Raw genomic sequence first — 19,569 nt, forward strand, 5'->3', positions numbered from 1 at the left:
CGTGTTTTACGGCATTTCGGATGCTTGGAGCCCTGAGGATAGGGAGGAGTGAGTTTTCACTTGAGGTTACAAAATTATTGCCTTAAAGGACCTTTTCTCCACGAAATCCCGCGGCGACACTGTAGGCGTTGGTGGGGTGAGCAAAAAAAATCACAATACCTGAGGTAGGTGGTAGTTGGCAGCTGACACGGCTGGGCACTGATTGGTCGGCGGGTTGTATGACGTCACGAGACCACGTGACATATCCAAGATGAGTGACCAGCCCTGATAACTCCTTTAAGATTAGAAATTGATTGCATCATCTGTAGAGAGATGCCTGTGGCATCGCTTGCTTACCCATATTGTAGCCCCGTTGTGCCTTTGGTTGCGGGCGGTTGTTAAGAGATGACGCTAGCTACGTCCCTATTTCCGCAAAGGACGTTGGAGTGGTGTGGTGTCGAAGCGGGAGCGAATGTCCGTAAAGCTTATGCGCAAAAGCGAATTGCCGGCGGGTGCCGTAAGGATCGCCAGCTACCACCTCATGTGGAAAGGAGGAAAAGATAAAGGTAAGGGCCGCGGGATTCCGGCACATGCGGCAGGCATCTTTCTAAAGGAGGCGATGGGCAGGGGAATCTAACCCCCCGGGGACACTGTGTTCCCCGGGGCTTGAGACTCCTTTAGGCCACGCAAGCCTGTTCGTACGGCTCGGTTAAAGAGTGGCTTTATAACCTGGTGGGTGGTCTCTCACACAATGTGCTAGCGTATAACTGTATTGCAATTAGTATGTGTAAGATATTGCAGAGGCATAATTTAAGGGATTAGGGATTAAGTGAGCTGCAATATTCATGTACGCGAGCAAGTATCCGCGAGGGAAGCAACCGACGGGAGCCTCTTGAATGAAGACAAAATCTCGTGACAACATGGCTGATAGGCGACTTTTAGTGTGTGCGGAGAGGGGAAGGGAGGCTAGGGGAAGGGGGGGGGGGTGGCAGAAGGGGCAGTCGCCTCATTCCTCCAAGAGAGAAATTTTGCAAAAAGAAAATAATAATGAAGTTCATTTTGTCGACGAAAAAAGTAAAAAAAGAGAAAAGTCCAAGAAGTAAATTGTTTAATTAGGACTTGATCCAAAAGATGCCCCCTCAAGGATTTACCCATGAATATGGCCCTGGTTTATTGTCCTCGTTTCCTTTAAGATTGCCCCTTCTAACTAATCCTATATCCGACAAAATTCGCTTCTGAAAATATTCATGCACCTCGCTGCATTACCGGCATCTCTTCTGGGTCAGAAAGAAAGTTGAAGGAATTGCACTTGAAATAATTATTAACCATGCAAGATCACATACTTGAAATAATGATTAACCAAGATCACTGCGATGGCTACTTATTTCGCATATAAACCTCGATGGCATTAGCCTTCTGTACCAGATCTTTATCGTGGGTTCGTGCGCTATAAGGCTTATTCCGAGCCCGCAAGTAAAATCCCTGCCTCGGCGATCATTTTAAACAAAGGTGAAATGAAATGCGCGTATTGTGAAACGGCAGTGCTCCGCGTATACGTATCTCACAGCCGATGTCGCTTTTCAACGTTAAACCCCCATGGTCCTTGCATACCGTGCCTTATCTACAGAGCCGCATGGACAAAGAGGATACAGAATAAAAAAAAAGAAAACAGCGAGTCAAGAAAGTGCTTCAGCGAATTCGCGGAAAGAGCGCAATTTCTCGCCTCTCAGTGGCCCACTTACTCTCGTGGTCATCGAATGGGCAGTGTCAATGGGCGCATCCCCAGCGCTCTCACTGTGTGATAGTCCGGCTAAAAGGAAGCGCCGGGGGGTGCTTCTCGGCGGCCAAGATGGATGCGCGTGCGGTAACATGGCGCACCACCCCGAATCTCCCGGGAGGACACGCGCGGCAGCAAAACGGATGGCGGCGGGAAAGAGAAAGGGAGAGAAGGGGCAACGACAGCAGTGCCCAAGCTGGGGACGAATTTTGCGGACATCGCCTCCGCCGCCGCGAGATGAACGTTCCTTGATGATGACGGGTCCAGTCTGTTGCAGCAGTGGAGGGAGTGAAAGGGAAGGAAATGCGGGGCAGGGTCCCAACGCCAGACACTCCCCATCCATGCACCACTGGCGCTACTCGGTTGCGCCGTCCCCTGTCGCTCTTCCTCTCTGCGTCTGTTGTTTATGGGAGGTGGTTGCAACTTGGCTAGTGGTAAACACCGCTCCTCAGCCTACTTCTTCTCTATGTGTCCACTCCCCGATGGTTGTGGAGGGAGTTGTTGCTGTTGTGACTTGGCTGGCGGTAAACACGTCATTATGGCCAACCCCTTTGTTGAAGCCCGTGTTCAGCGGCCGTCCAGCCGTGACCATTGATGTCGGTGGTGTTTTCTGGGGCTGCCGATGACTGGCGGACAGTAGGGCCACTGTTGCACACAGTGTTTAGGGTTTCTATATGTTTCCTATATGATCTGTTCAAGTTGTTCACTGATAATGTGCTTCAGCTAGGCAGTCCTGAGTCCACGATATAGTCTAGCCTGTGCGTGCACTATCTCTGTAAGAAACATGAGAGAAAGATTGACTAAGAAGAATGAGTCACCATACTACAGTGCTGTGTTTCCATGAACCAAGAGCACGATGTGAAACGCTCCTGCAAAAGTATAGAAGTAGCAGTATTATGTCTTATCACGCAAAAATAAGTTCTCTGTTTTTCTTTTAGAGCGCAGCTCTTCTGCTCCCGTTCAGCGGTTAAGTACCGTTGTCATTAGCGCAGTTTTCGGTGTCATCGAGTGAAAGAGCTACAAGCTCTGCGCCACAATACGTACATACATACATACATACATACATACATACATACATACATACATACATACATACATACATACATACATACATACATACATACATACATACATACATACATACATACATACATACATACATACATACATACATACATACATACATACATACATACATACATACATACATACATACATACATACATACATACATACATACATACATACATACATACATACGTACGTACGTACGTACGTACGCACGCACACACACATACATACATACATACATACATACATACATACATACATACATACGTACGTACGTACGTACGTACGCACACATACATACATACATACATACATACATACATACATACATACATACATACATACATACATACATACATACATACATACATACATACATACATACATACATACATACATACATACATACATACATACATACAAGCATCTCATATTCTTTGCCTCAATATATCGCATAAACGCTTAAATAAGCCTAAATTTCGCATTATGATTGTATCGTAATTGTATCGCCTTTAGAAATATTTTATCTCGTTTATTCCAATAAACTGACTGCAAAGAGAGGTTATTTCCAAATTATTTGGAATTCGGGATTCCAATACTGCATCATTATAGTGCTCTTGTTTGTTAATATAGTGAAAAAAAAAAAAAGCAACCGGCGAATGGCATCCAGCAAACCAGAAACTACTTCGCGCAATGCTTGCTTGCAGAAAGATTCAAAAGGACACCATACAATGCAAGTATAAATATGCTACAGAGATGCCTCAGCTATAGCATTCGGCCATTCGACGGGCTTTAATTTTATTTATGATATATTTGCTATCACCAGCCACAAAACACACGAACTGGGAAAAGATTGGCTATTATAAGCAGACTATTTCCAGAACATCTAGGAAACAGCGTACATTAACAGACAGCACACAAAAAACAGTATCTATACCACATGAAACTTTAGCAGGTATAAGGAGGGACATAGGACATAGTTCAGGTTGCTACTTCCCTGCTTCTATTGGATGAGGCAGTTAGGAATCAAGCTTATTCAAAATAGCACAGGAAAGCCCTTCTCAGGGCTTGCCGTGACCGCCATTTCGGGCTCCATATCGCTCCGACCCATTTCGCTGACCGGGAAGCTTTACGAAAAAGGTATCGAGACAAGACTGAGTAACTGTCTGGAGGACGACGATATGTTTCCGGACACGATGTTCGGCTTCAAGTCCAGGCTCTCCGCAAAGGACGTCCTACTACAGCTCAAGACTCGTAAACAGAATATCGGCAAGAAATGAAAGCATCATACTGGGCATAGAATTGGAGGGCGCATTTCACAACATTAGCCACGAAGCGATACTCGGGGAACTCTCAGCAACAAATTGCTGAAGAAAGACCTTCGAGTATACCAAAGAGCTCGTAACGGACAGAACAGCCACCATTGGGACAGAGCAGCCACCATTGCTATTAATATAGGGTCAGAAACGAGAAAAACCCATAGCAAGGGCACACCACAATGATCAGTTATATCTCCAATACTGTTTAACATTGCCGTGATAGGGTAGCGAGAAGACTGAGGAATATACAACACATATACAACACGCAACATACGCAGACGATGTAACATTATGGTTTCCAGAAGGAGCCTACCGGGGAAAAAGAACGGTTACAACTCGCTGCGCAAGAACTTGAAGATTTCGTCAGCGCAGAAGGAATGCAGTGCTCACCGGAGATGTCACAATATATAAGATTACACTCTCATATAGGTACAAACCAGTGGACATCGACATAATCATGAACGGACACCCGCTTCGCCGAACGGACAAAATGAGAATACTTGGCCTGTGCTTACAAGAAGCAGACAATGCGATCCCACGATCAGATCTCTTACCATTGTAACCAAGTCTCCAGAATGATAAGCAGGATAACAAACAAAAGAGGGGGGTCAAGGAACAAGACGCAATACGGATAATGACAGCATTCGTCATCCCGCGCCTCACTTATACGGTCTTCAAACTGGCACTGGGATTGCCACCTTACGCCTCTAACAGCAAGTTTGACTATCTGGGAATGCGCTGCATCTTCAAAAAACATAGCGAATTAAGCTTTGTTCGACTACCAATCACAAGACTTAAACAGACCAAGATGCACGCGCACCAAAAGTGCCCCCAGTGACGCAGCGAATTACAGGCTTCTCATCCGCCATGGCTCTGGCACACATCTGCTGACCGCTGATCCGAGTGTGAATGCTGGGTAGGCTCATGTTACACAGAAGTAATTTCCTCACGAGGCTTTGGGCCGCTAGTCGCTGATTCAGTAGACTTAACTACAGCCATACCACAGCATCCAAAACTTCTGTTGCATCCATTAAATGCTCTTTCAGAGTGTCATTCACAACATGGCTACTACTGCGGAGTTTATCTGCGTACGACACTATGCACGCCTCTGTATAGTATGGCCGAATCGCCGACATTCATCGCAACGAGGGGTACGGCAGTGTCGTCGTATATGACCAACCTTACGGAAGCGAAGACACAAGGGAGGCCTACCCGGCACTAAACCCAGACACTGCAAACCACAAACTGTCAAAAGATGGGGCACGTCGTTCACAGTGACGCCAACAGTAAGAGTCAGGGTAATGTTACGATTCAAAGTCCGCATCCCCTCCATTTCCAATACTCTCAAATGCTCCACTGTGATGGAAATAACTTTACCACTAGCACGGAAGACGTCACGGATGTAAAGGCCTTCCATATGTTCGGGGAGCCAAAGAAGCTTGAGTTTCACAATATTTGGTTCAGTGTCATTAACAATTGACACCGGTGGTCTTTTACCTGAAACTCTCCGGAGCTCACGACCTTAGCTTCGGCCAGCGCTGTCTTGCATGTGACCATCCACAAAGAGACATCTGGAACTGTCTGATGGAATTAATATCAGTGAGCTCTATGACGCCACGTAAGGGGCTTCGAAAGTCCTGGGCACGGTAGGGACGGCCGGCGAGGTCGGCATGCAAAAAAAAAAAAAAAAATAATAATAAAAATAAAAACAACAACAACGAGTTGAAAACCAGCTTACCAGCAGTTAGACGAGGAAGGACGGTATACGGTAAGAATTACTGGCGACAGACGCAGCAACAATACCTCGGCCGAGTGCCGATATATCCATTTCGGCGGTGAACATATAAACCGGGATCAATTAGGACGCAGTCATCGTCTTTCTCCATAGCAAAACGCACACTTTAATTCTCCTTGTCCACCATGAGGATGATAGTAGCGATGACAATGACGCCGCAATTAGTTGCAATGACAATGGTGACATTAGCAATGATGATGATGGTGTATACAGTTGATAACGATAATGACAGCAAACATGATGCACCCTGTGCAGCAGCAACTCTCAGGCTTTCGCATTTCTGCAGTGTATACATTCCACAGTGCTGCTGGATTTTTTTTAACTCGAGGTACACCGTCGTCGATTGAAATCCCTATCGCAAAATAGCCCTCAACGTGACTACGATGTGTAATTCACAGCGCAACAGTGTTGCAGTCTGCACGCGAGGCGTCGGCTGTTGGGTTCTACGACGTTCCGTACTCGGTACCAACAAGAAATTTCTGGTTTCGAATGCGATATCCCGCGACGGTTTCTTTTTATTTTAAAGCGGACGCACTACGAGCGCACATAAAAGCGTTACACGATTTCTCTACCTCCGAACCTCTCGATGTGTTAATCCCTTCGCATCAAAAAGGAAAGAAATACCCCATGGCAGTTAGCTGACATGGCCGAGCACTGATTTTTGGATGGTTTGTGCAACTTATTGAGACCATACATGATGTCAAAAAGTTGGGGGAGAGCTGACAACTCGTCTTGCTCATTTAAGGTGGGAAGGTGAAATATGAATCAACCTTCCAGGTGCTCTGGGGTGCCGAATCAAGCACGCTACTCCTATGTGCCACGCGGGCACGTTCATACGGCTTGCTTAAAACAGAGCTTAAAAAATGTCAAGTGGTCTCCTACGCTATTCCGTCATACCCTTAAAGGCAGAGCTTAAGCGTCCCCATATTTCTTCCTAAGCATTGTTATGAATTTTTGTTCTGGTGAAATTACAAATTTCCAATAATCAACCTTATAAGCGAAAAACAAAGTTTCGACGACTGTTTTTCGTCTACAAATGTATGCTGTAATAGCCCCTAACGTTATATATCTGCTTATCTTTATACTTGGAAATTTTTATACGACACTGCACGAAGTAGGAAGAAGCGTATTCCTACCATTGTGTCTCTGTCACTCGGTCTTTACTGAGGGTGCTGTGTGCCGTAAATAGCAACCTGTGTATTTTCTATGGTGAGGCAGATGATTAAGAATAACACGTGATGCATTGTCTTAACAAGCATGCCATGTCATGGCTCACAATGAATACGTAATTTGCGGATGATTCAATGGTGGCGATGTATATCCGCCATGGCAGAATAGTGGTGTGCATGACTCATGTGACACCTGACTCATAGTCGTGTATGTCACCAGACCATAATTGACGTCACACAAACAGGAAGCGGTACCCGACAGTCGGAAGTCGCGACACCTAATCGAAAGTGAAGTCACAAAGACGTGCCTTTAAACAACTCGGAATTCTCTTTGTGTTATCGCTAACCAGATTAAGCATTGATCAAACTGTACTCAGCATGCTGTAACACACTGTAAGCATGCAAAATTTTAGCTTGCTTTCTTTCGCCGGGAAAAAATGTAGGCGCTGTAGTTGATTTTTATATTAGCCTATACAGATATGCGATAACTGCACTGAGCGGTTTTCTCCAAATGCATATGACGTGAAAACTCTGAAGGAAATTTTATGGTTCCCGCGCACAAGCACATGTCCGGTCGCACCGAGACATGCACATGGAAGAATAATTCAGTTCAATTCAACCGACAACCTAGGTCGCACATTAGCAACCAAAATAAATTCATTACCTGGTCCTGAAGCATGCACAGTGCACTGTTGCTATGAGCGTGAGTGAATTAACAGCGATAATTGAAGAGAGCGAAACGACCTAAAGGTGCCGATCGAGGGTTAGATGGTACACGGAGGGCTACAGGGAGAGTTTACATGGGGCTGTGTAAACAATAAAACTTATGGAAATAATAAACACCAGGGAGTCGCTGTTTTGTGTGCACAATGCTTGTCATTGACAAGTATTGGATAAAGGAGTCAGATTAGAGAATAAAACAGATAATCAACAACCTCATCATGGGGTATCATCGGGTTGCCGAAATCTACGGTATAAGTGCGAATTAATTTCTTTTTCATAAATTTCTGAGTTATTCCATCTGCATCATGTACGGCGGTAAACGCTAACCGGTTTAATGAAATGGTACCCGTATTGAATAATTTTGCATTTTAGTGACGTGGACAGCTGCATGACAGAGAGCTGTTTTCAGTGCATAAGAATGACAACCTCTATCCATGTCTCACGACGAAATCAAGTAACAATGCGTATTGCGTCATTAGATGGGCGAGGGCCTTGCATTTTTATAGAAAAGGATCTGCTCCAAGTCTTGGAGTGCACACGAAGCCATTTCGTGTAAGAATCGCAAAGCTTCTTATCGCAAAGTGCTTCAAAGAATGGCATTCCTTTAACAGTAATGGTAATATCTTATATGTCGTCTTAGTTCATCAGCAATAAATCCGACTGATGTTTCACCCTTTTCACCTCAAAACTTTCCTCGAAAACATACAATATAACCGCACCATTTCGCACGACCACTAAGCTGTGCGAACAGTCCCGGAATTGAAAAGTGATCTTTATAATGGGATGTTTATCACTTCAACGTGCTATTTGAAACAACTCAAGTTAAGATAACCGGGGCTTGACAGCGGCTACGACGCTCAGAATTCCAATGGTGACGGACATATTAGTGGAATTCCTGGTAACATTAGCATGTCGGCATTGATTTGACAAAATTAGGGATCGCAAAATATGTAAATTTGTGTACATGTTGAATGCAGATCGAAAGCTGGAGTCACTCTTTGCATTCAGGGACTATTGTAATTGGCCGCGTCAAGCTGCAGGCGATGATGTAATAAGAATCTATCCAAGGACCGTCGAATTACTTCATTTCAGCAGCGGAAGCTTTCTCTCTCTCTCTCTCTCGACACCGCACCCTCACCAGCGCGAGCATAAAACAATATTTCGCAATCCTTCCCACTTTGAGGAGGCAATGAGAAACACAGTGAACAGCTTGCAGGTGTGACGATGAAATGCATTTATTTATTAAACTGCGAGGCACTATGGCGCGCGCGGCGACAGTGCGTCACGTTGCTGTGAGGGGGCGCGAAGTGCGCGTGCCAGCGCCCCGAAGTTCTCTTCCAGCCGCTCACAGCGGAGAGGAGAGCGCTCCCGCACGCGCACACATGCACACACAGCACAGTTGAGTGTCACTTAAGGAGTCCCCGGGAATCCCTGGGTCAGCTGAGCGAGAGACTTGAGGAGGTGCATGCAACCGGCCCGCCACTCATCACCGACACGTCGCCCGAGGTGTTTTCGATTGCAAAACTGGGCAGCATGGTGGTCAGAATATGCCGAAAAATTTGCATTCTCTATTATTCGTTTATGCGCACCGTATAATTGAAGCAGTCGCACGAAGAAAGAACGTAATGTCATCTGTCGAAGAAAGGATGCAACTTTGAGCTATCTCCTAATCAGTTAGGACGTGCTTAACATATATCTTGGAGTAAAAACAACAAAAAACAAACAAACAAAGAAAACAGGCCCAATACTGTTTACGGAGTCTAGATAACTTATTTTTGTCGACAAGAACATCTAATGCTCTGCAGAAGCATTTCTAATCAAGAAAAATGCGAAGCCAAGAGCACCTGTTGTACGCGGGAAAGTGAAGGGCTACATGCTCAGGATACACATCAGGTAATGTGACAATACACGAAGCCAAGTGGTCTATTCAGGTCGCCCTATTACACAGGTGTCAATTTTGCCACATTTCTTACTCATTCAGTTTTGTCTTATTCATTCATCGAACCATTCCATCAGTTATGATCGATTGCAGCATGTTTAAAATACTGTTTACGGAAGAAGTCGAGATGTCGGACTCTCAGGTTTTCTACACAACGAAAGACTGAAATAGTACGGAGGCCGGAGACCTGACCCAAGTGTTTAAATCACGTGATCACATATTCTATTCGAACTCAATTTCCTTCCGAAACCACCCTTTAAACAGCGTCGCTTAACCATTTAGAGCTTGGTTGTTCCATAGCAGCTACCCTTTTCTATACGCATATCGCACAATTAATGACCTTAATCCCGTTTTCCTTAAATGATTTAGAAATCCGCTGCACCTTTAAGGCATAAAGCTTACTTTTTCCTCCCCCATTCGAAGTCCGGTGAGCACGTCCCTTCCTCAGCTGCGACGTCACTTTCACTATACGCTGTGGGCGGCGAGCCGGTGAAGAATTTCAGTTCTGTGGGGACGACGTTCATGAGACGGATCACACAATGAAAAAAAAAAAAAAAAAACGCGAAGCACACACGCCCACTTTTCACTCTGTCTTCATCGGTGCGACAAGTTTCACGAGCACGGGAGTCAGACGTTGCGCACCCGAGTTGATCGTCCGGGGTGTCTTTGCCTTCTGGGTGGAAAGCGTTGTCGACGGATGCCAGTGAGAGCCGCCCAGACTCTGCGGCGGCAGCATCTCCCCGTTCGAGGCGACGGTTCCACATCCACGACGATGGCACACGCACGATGAGCCTCACGACTTGAGCTGATTCACGGATTAAGCACTGCGGCCACACAGGCGAGATCGAGTGCCACGGGGTATGCGTTCGGACGGTTGACGAGCCGATGAGGAGCTGTGTTTACAAACTGTTTTTTTTTTCTTAATTAGTGAAATCAGGCCAGTTCACCAATCATGCCATATGTAAGTACGCTAACGTTTTCAATATAATGGGATGCCTTACAGTTTGCTAACTATTGTTTGCAGAAGTGTTCTGCAAACCGTGCGAGCATAAATCGTGTTCGCATTTGTGGATATACGAAGTGCTGTTCGGCATTGCTAACCTGAGTTATATTTCCTCTCCTGTCCCCTTCTTCTACCCTCCTGTTTAAATGTACTCATTCGTAGTTCAGTACCCGGGTCAACGTGTCTGCAAAGTAAAAAAGAAGAAGAAAAGACTAGTATATCAAGAAATGCGTGCAGCCCGTGATGTATTGCGAATAACGACGCCCCATGCATGGTCAACGCTTAAACTCACGTACCAAAAATAAAATAAAAACTATATTTCGCATCATTGCGCTTCATTTTACTATGGTGTCCGTCGCAAGTCACATCCTCGCTGATCGGCATGCTCTGTGTTCACTTCGCACTGACTTGTCCGCCGCGTACTCGTTATGCCGTGTGCCGCAGTGCCTAACCGTGGCGCACTTTCCAAGCTCGCGTGCTGCCGTAGTCACTCTGTGATGATGCTATTCCGGGATGACGCCTTCGTGGTCATCAGAAGTAGCCCAGTCGTTGGGACATTCGTCCGTTCGCCTCGGCCGCAGAGTCAGGCGGTGCCTACTGTATCCGGGGCCAGTAGCTGGACGCCAGGTGGTCGCCACTGTTGTGACCGGGCACTTGCACGGGCACTGACACGCCCGGTGAGATGAGTCCTGCATATAATGCGCCATCGAGTGAGCCTCAAGCCACCGCTGGCAGTCGTTTTCCTTTCATTACTATTATTTTTTTGCGGCAATTCGTACAAATGTGGCTGGAAATAATTTTTTCTTGGTGGTGGTAATGGCTTATTAAAAATAAGCAAAAAAGCATCAAAAGAATGTTACTGGTCGCCGCAATTGCTATGTAATATCATGCACATGGGCTGCGGTCGGCGGAAAGGAACGCGGAGTAATAAGAAATTTCGCACGTGCAGAGAGAGGGGAAAGAAGGTGTCTGAGACACGTTTTACAATATGCACGTTATAACGGATAATATGTAGATCCACACTATCTTTACACTGCTTTAGACTAACAGAGAAGCGTCCTCTTGGGAAACGAATCAGCACGCATATTGAAAGGGCAGCCATTAGAGTACGACGTAAAAGCGCCTTTCAGATCGCACAGGCATCAGGGACGCTAACAAGAGACCAGTTGCACTCACCCGTCGATCCGGCTCCAGCCAGCTGGGCGTTGAGGTGCGATGGCCTGGACGGGTAGGGGCCTGTGATGGAGTCGTACGGAGACCGTGACACAGCCGCTGCCGCTGCACCTCCCGACGGGCCCAGAACGCACGGGGCGTACGGCGACGCAGGCGCCGGCGGTGCAGCCGCGCCGTGGTGTTGCTGTTGTTGATGCTGTTGGTGCTGTTGCTGCTGCTGCTGGAGGCAGGATGCCGCGGCTGCAGCGGCCGCCGCCGCCGCGGCGTATCCCGTGGCCGGAGACCCGCCGCCGTACATGTCTGGCACGACGCCTCCGGAGCCTCCTCCGCATCCGGAGGGTGCGTGCAGGGACGGGTAGAGCGGGCTCGCGTAACCGGGACTGGGTCGCGGCGGGCTGCACCCGGTGCCGCCGAGACCCGCCGCGCCACCGCCGCTGCCGGCGCCGTCGCGTCGCTGGCTACGTAGCTTCTCCTCTCGCCGCCACTTGGCCCGGCGGTTGGAGAACCAGACCTGACCGAGGTGGAAAAAGAAAAGAGCGCTCGAGCCGTCATGTGGGTTTGCAAGAAGCTCAGTGCGGGGCCACTCCGTTTGGATTCTTTCCTCGTCGTCCGGTTCTGCCGTCTACAGCTCGTTGTTATATACGACATGCACCATCCGGACAACGAACTCGGCACTCCTTCAGGCGCAATTCTTTCTCTCAGGAGCTGGGCTTGTTGCTGCAGTGGCAGGGCTACAGAGTAAGGGGGTATGCTGCACCCTGGCAAGCGCATAGGTCTACACCGGACCGCTGGCTAGTGCCTCACTTAGGTCACTTCTAATTTTTCTTATTGAGACAATACGGCAGCCAAAGCGAGACCTCGGGTGGCCGCAGCTACGCCGTGAAGAGGCGTGAAGAGGCCTATTCACTGCGTAGCTGCGGTCTCCTCATAAAAAAATCAGCCTGCTATGACATTTGAATTCACTTTACCTCTATGCCACGGGCAGGAGCTGCCAACTCAGGTCGCTCCTTTCATATGGGAGGGTGATCACCAGAATCAGCCTGCCAGAACCATTTGCATTCTTGTTACCCCTACGACATGAAGGCACGTCCATACGGCTTGGTTGAAGAGTGACTTTATATATGGACTGGCAGCTTACGCTCTCGCGTCATACCCTTAAAGGATGAGCTTAAGTGTCCCCAATAATGTAGCACCTTACACTGATAGGACATGATAGGGGAATAATGTAGCAGGCAAAAGAAGCTTCCGCCTTGGCTTCAATTCAACTAGGGTTAACCAGAGCTAAACCACAAATAACTATTTTTTTTTTCCGAAATTTTTTGGCAGGGCTCATAAGACGGCAGAACTGGAGTAAAATATAGGTCACTTACAGTCATGTCATTTCGCTTTCACTTCACTGTCGTTTACCAAACGGTTTATCTGCTCGTACAATCGTACATAAAACTTATTTCTCTCTGTACTGGCAACAGCGGAGCGCTGTTTTGGGCTGCTACATCAACCTGCGGTTGAAATGCGTTGGTGGCAAAAAATGCCTGCTGGCGAAAAGACGGCCAGAATAAGATCTTGAAAGGAGCTTCGGTTAAGTGCACTTAACGTATATGTTCCTCTTCCCCATTTGACTCGAAATCCGGATAAATCTAGCTGCGATATATAAGATTGACAGTTCCCGAATAACCAGCGACCAAAAAGAAGAGGTATTTAATATGATGTTATCAGTCGTACTGATATCAACGCATACAGCGAGATGCGAATCGAAGGGAAACAACAACAAAAGAAAAAGCAACCTAAAAGTTAAAACAACATGAGTATCAGCAGCTGAGTGTCCGGCCACCATCAACCCCTCCAGGCCCATCCAAACATCTGCACACTTCCACTCCCAAGCGAGGCCTTAAATCACGATAATAAAAGCAATCACACTGAACGGGCACAAAACGCCTCATCGGGAGTGAGGCAGCGGAGAGAGATAAAAGAAAGGAAATAATAGAAATCCAGGGAAAGAAATCTTCCAAACAAACCACTCGGTAGGATGCGCCGTCGAATAAATCTCCGCGCATATTCAATAAGTGAACCCCTCCCCTTCCTGTGGCATCCATCTGCGCCGTATAGCACGTCTGTCGAACTTGCCATCGACGTCTCGCTCTTGCCGTTCCTTGCGCCCCCCTCTTTCCCGAAAATGGGTTTCCGTCGCTACAGCGTGCATATGCGCCCCAGCTTGGGATCCTTTGTTTGGTGCACGTGCTCGCTGTTCGTCGATGGCCTTCCGCGAGAGCGAGCACAGTAGCGCCGCCTCGTTGCACCCACTCAATGGCGGCGCCATGCGGGGCTGCGCGCGCAATGCGATTCGCGCGCCATCTATGCGCAGCACGCGCTCTTGCGTTTTTCTCCTTTCCTATGCATGATTGGTTCGTTCGTTTAAAGAATAATAGACAAATAAAAGCGAAGAGCATGCACCAATGGTCATAACTGCTGTCATTAGAAGCCATGCAAACTAGTCGTCCGAACTGCGTTTTGGATGTATGGGAAAAGAGTGCGCATATGGTATGCATTGTGTTCCCTCAGATTTGAACAAAGAAGGAGAGGATTGTGTTGGGCTTTCAGCACATTTTCCAGTCAAATGTTTAAGTCTCCTTGAGTATGGAGTTGAGCGCCATAGATAGAAGCAAGACAAAATTATAGATTAAACGCTGAAAGCAGTATGATTTGATGCAACAGTGATGCAATGCAATATACAGCATTGAAGCCACGTTAATAGGGTGAATTAAGCGTCGATTTCCTGAAAAGCTGATAAACAGTACAATAGACTAAATGCGCCACTCTTTCGTTTTATCCCTATCATCTGTGTCACGAGCGCTGAAATTCTCCATGCAACTTCAGCAATTAAAGACTGGAGATAATCATAGTTGCCATTCATGAGATGCAGTCGGGTTATAGCACATGAAGCGGCATTGGGATGCTGAAAATTAACGGCGTCCGTACACACATATTACGCAAGCACGTCTTTTTGATATTAATATCTTTACAGATCTGGACGCGCCTTGTTTCATAACCATAAAAAACTACGAAAAAACAAAAGGCTCATTTAATTCTTACCAGTGCAGCATGGTTCTGTCCCTCAGATGACGAAATTCTCTGTGAAATAAGTACCTTGTCAAAACGGAAGTGTGCGATGGGCTTGCAGAGAAGAAAGAAAGAAAGAAAGAAAGAAAGAAAGAAAGAAAGAAAGAAAGAAAGAAAGAAAGAAAGAAAGAAAGAAAGAAAAAGAAAGAAGGAAAGAAAGAAAGAAAGAAAGAAAGAAAGAAAGAAAGAAAGAAAGAAAGAAAGAAAGAAAGAAAGAAAGAAAGAAAGAAAGAAAGAAAGAAAGAAAGAAAGAAAGAAAGTAATGTTCAGTGAGATGAAGACTGGCATCTGTATGTATAATGGTAATGAATGTATAGCACGTTTCATGCAAGCTGTTTGCGCGTCTATATAGGCTCCAGCGAAAGCCGGCGCGATAGCAAGGCATGTCACGTTCAACACAGTGAATGATTTCCCCCAAAGGAGCCGTGAGAGAGAGAGAGAGAGAAAGAGAGAATGGCAGAGGGCAGTGCGAGCGTCGGCGCTTGCAGTCCTCACCTGAATACGTGCCTCGGGCAGGTCGATCTTGGCGGCTAGCCTCTCCCGGGCGAACACGTCCGGGTAGTGGGTGCGCTCGAACTCTGCAATGCATGGGGCGCCAGGCGTATTACAGCTTGTACCGGCGAGCGAATAATGAGCGCGCAGTGGTTTTCTGATTCTCATATCCGGCATCCTTAAAACTTCCTGGCGACGTCGATTTATTTCTGCAAAACGCTCCGCTATAGAAGCTCCCTTGCAGTTCATCCTTCAGTCCGCATTAGTGAATCCCTGCCCATACTTGCTGGAGCAGTCTGAGTTCGAAAGAGATTTGATTCGTATATTTCATTTCATTTCATTTCATTTATTAATACTGTCAGCCACCATAAGGGGCTGTATCAGGAGTGGAAAATACAAAACGAAAAATGAGCAATATAGAACACGATGAAAATCAATAGTCAATCAAAAATTGTCTCTGAATACACACACACACACACACACAAACAAAACAAAAATGAATTACACAGAAATCGGAACAACAGCCATCCTACACAACAGCAATAGAACCTCATCACCCTGTGGTAGTGCCATAGATGAAATTTTCTCAATGGCGTACAAATTCAGATAATGATGATGATCGAACAGCAGAATCTGGAAGAGAGTTCCAGTCCTTACAAGTTCGCGGGAAATAACTAAACTTGAAGCAATTGTTTTTTATAGCCGGCAATGGAATGAACCTACTATGACGATGCCTTGATGTCTGATTAGTTTTGATCTCAAAGTAGTCTGATTTATTAATTTTTAGATAATTATTGATAATGAGGTAAAGAGTTTTTAGTCTTTCATACCTGGTTCTGCTTTCTAACATTGGTAGTTGGGCTTCATATTCATGACGCCAGTAACACGAGGGACCTATATAAACTAGACAGCACACGATACAGTACGTGCTGTACAGGACACATTATACAACACAGTACAAAGTGCAGCGCGCGAACAGCGAACAGCACACAATGCCCTACGAACGTATATAGCTGTTCTCAGCCGCAGAAAGCGCGCACCTTTCTCCAGCGCCTCGATCTGCTCCATGGAGAAGGAGGTACGGTTTCGCTGCAACTTCCTCTTGAGCCGAAGGCGGGCCGCTGCTTCGTCATCGCCGCTCTCTTGGGACTCCGGGTCGAGCTCTGAGAAAAAGATGATAACGTGCGATTGATCCATCTCTCCAGCGATTTATTCTATCGGTCACAAAGAGATGGAACCGACAAAATAAGAAACGGCGCGGGAACAACACAAGGACAAAAGCAAGAAAATATAACGCGAGGAGACTGACGTTTACGTCCTGATTGTTACATAATGGCAAAACAGCGGTCACTATATACATGGGCGCTGCTTTTAAAGAACTTGAAGGCGGGCTAGATGGTCCTTCTTTCTGACAGTGTTCGTCTCTGGAATTGTACTATAATGAATTTTGTGAAAGCATACCTGGGCGACAGGTCATTGAGAGCGGAATGCAGATCTCCTAAAAACAAACTAAAAAGCACCAAACCCGCAACTCCAACCAAACCCTGACTGGCATCGTGCTGAAATTTACCATTTATGGGCGTCAGGCTGTCTTCATGTAACCATGTGTCCTCTGAGCCAGTATATAGCTTTTCCTCGCGTCCATGGACATCTGTTTATCGCCTTAAAAAGTACTAACATATGTCCCGAAAACTTCAGGGAATCCTCAGTTTATCAAAGAAAACACATGTGGCTCGCGCGTCTCAGTGCTCGACCTATACGGTTATGAGAGCTCAACTGTTCACGTGAACCACCTATATAGTCCCTGATCACGGTTAATTCAAAATTGATTTAATGCCATCACCCGTTGCACATATATCTGGTCTGGCGTGCGTTTTGGCGGCGCAAACGAGCCCGCAATGCAGACAATATATATGTGGTTTTCGCCGCCTTCTCTCCTCAACTGCGGCCGCCAGAGCGAGGCCCTGTGCAGTATAACAGCAACAGCGCTCGCTTGATGCACAGCAGTGTCACAACAGCAGGAGATACCCTGTAGCCATAGGAGAGAACAGGCAGCACAGGCCAACACATCGGTCGTCTCCTCCTAAACAAGGAAGGGCGCGGAAGAAAGGAAGGAAGAGCGAAGGCCGGGGGAAAAGGAAGCACCGCGTTATCGGCTCGTTCCGGTCCAGCGCGGCCAGGAGCGACGCGTCCCTTCGGCTCCGATCTCGGTGGCCGATCCTCCAGCGGCGCTCTTCGCCGCGGCGGTTGCCGGTCGGGCCAACTCATGCCCGACCAACAACCGCGACGGCCTCTGCTACAGCTGCGTCGCCGCCGCTGCCCTTATCGGCTGCACGCCACCGCGGCCAAGAGCAAAAACCGCGGAGGCCAACCGCTCTCGATCGTAGGGAAGAAAGGGCGAAGGGGCAGGGAAAAGGAGCCGGCCGAGTTGGCGACATCCATTCCCCTTTTTCCCTGCGTCGATAAGGGAGCCAGGGATGCGCACCACTGAGCCAGTGCGCCGCTGTACCCAACGTCTTTATGGAGGACGCCGTGTGCACACGCGTATATAGCTGGCGCTACAATCTACATGTACGACGCCACCGCGCCGAAGCAGGGGAAATGGAAGCGTTGCTGTGGGCTTGAATTCGATGCAACAGTGATTAAACAAAAAGGCGAAAGACTGGCGGTTCATGTGCGTGCTTCGTATACCACGCGATTTACAAGCTTCGACGCCAGTAAGTATATGTGTGTATCGTTTACCATTCGCACGACCTATATATCCGCCATTCGGCGTTAAGTACGAATGGCACTTGCACGCAGAAAGTCGCACACTGTGGGATGACAGTTGCCATTGATAAGTTAATTTTGTGTCTTCATACTTCTATGTGTTGTGACGGAGAACAAGCAGAGACGCGGCCGTTCTTTCGAACGCCCAGCTTTATTCTCTCTTCATCGTGTTTATTTGTTCATCTGCTTTTGTTGTGCGTGCACCAAGAGAAAGATATGGAGGTCTATTGCAGCATTCATCACTCGTCTATACGCCGTACAATCTGGGATCCTGGCATTTTATATTCTTGGTCTGTTAATGGCTTACGTACAGCACCTTGTTATTAGCGAGTAGGCATGGACGCTACATTATATGCCTATTGTTCTCGCAACTCAGCGACAAACAGCAAGTTGCGTCGATTAGTTACGAAGGAGGGAAGAGGATAAAACTTTATTTAAATAAAAGAAATGTAAACACTCCCAACATGTAAGCACCAAGAACATACAACCGCCACTTATCCTTGCATACGATAGTATACCATACTCAACATGAAACGAGAAAAGCGGAAATTAAGTAAAGAAACAATGCGAATGAGGGATATCGGCTGTTACCAAACCAAGAAAAAACGCGCCCAATATACAGGTAGATCATGCATGCTGTACTGACGATCACCCAATCACCGGTGAGCAGAGTTTTTCTTTTTTTCGGACACAAGAACTCTTGTTCTGATTCGTAATCGACATTCAAGCAGTGCTATACACTTAATTCCTGAATATCGCCCGAATTTGCTGTAAGCTTAGCGTGAAAACCAACGGGTTTACCTGCTTTCTGGATAGATTCTTCTAAGACATGAGATTTATATCGGCAGCACATCTCAAAATATGCCATAAATTAGTCAAAATCACGATTTCTATACACCGTAACAGAAACGTGGTACACATCTACATAAGCCCACCTCGAAACAGTGAAGTCGACAGCCAGTCATTAGACGTTCCATTAAGGTAAGCGTGGAATTATTTTTTCATGTGCCTATAACGTCGGTAACTTGATTTTTTTTTTTTTATCGTAACGGGACGCTGCTGGGAGCTATTACATCAACAATAGTGCACTGATGAAGTTATTTTGAAAAGTTTGCTGTGCATGAAACATGTAAATGACTCGAACGAGGAAGAAACACGTCCGTCGCAAACTGCGGCAAACGCGTGCCCTATGTCAGTTACAGTTAACATGAACACGTTGAAATTGCAGAATAAAAATTACGAC

At 46.7% G+C, this 19,569-nt stretch overlaps 1 protein-coding gene across 1 annotated transcript in view; it reads right to left on the reverse strand.

Moving 5' to 3' along the window:
- Nucleotides 1–9,050: 9,050 nt before the first annotated feature.
- Nucleotides 9,051–19,569, reverse strand: part of LOC146190468 (paired box protein Pax-6-like) — a 78,764-nt gene continuing 68,245 nt past the window's right edge. Inside the window, exons 7-10 of the mRNA XM_084600166.1 lie at nucleotides 16,598–16,720; nucleotides 15,561–15,643; nucleotides 11,952–12,459; nucleotides 9,051–11,464 (exon numbers count right to left, since the gene is read on the reverse strand). Coding sequence (XP_084456292.1) covers nucleotides 11,370–11,464; nucleotides 11,952–12,459; nucleotides 15,561–15,643; nucleotides 16,598–16,720 — 809 coding nt within the window. The 3' untranslated portion in view covers nucleotides 9,051–11,369. The remainder of the gene's footprint in view (nucleotides 11,465–11,951; nucleotides 12,460–15,560; nucleotides 15,644–16,597; nucleotides 16,721–19,569) is intronic.

This window comes from Amblyomma maculatum, chromosome 4 (genome assembly GCF_055883805.1).
Source record: "Amblyomma maculatum isolate TAMU_Amacu chromosome 4, ASM5588380v1, whole genome shotgun sequence".
NCBI lineage: Eukaryota > Metazoa > Arthropoda > Arachnida > Ixodida > Ixodidae > Amblyomma > Amblyomma maculatum.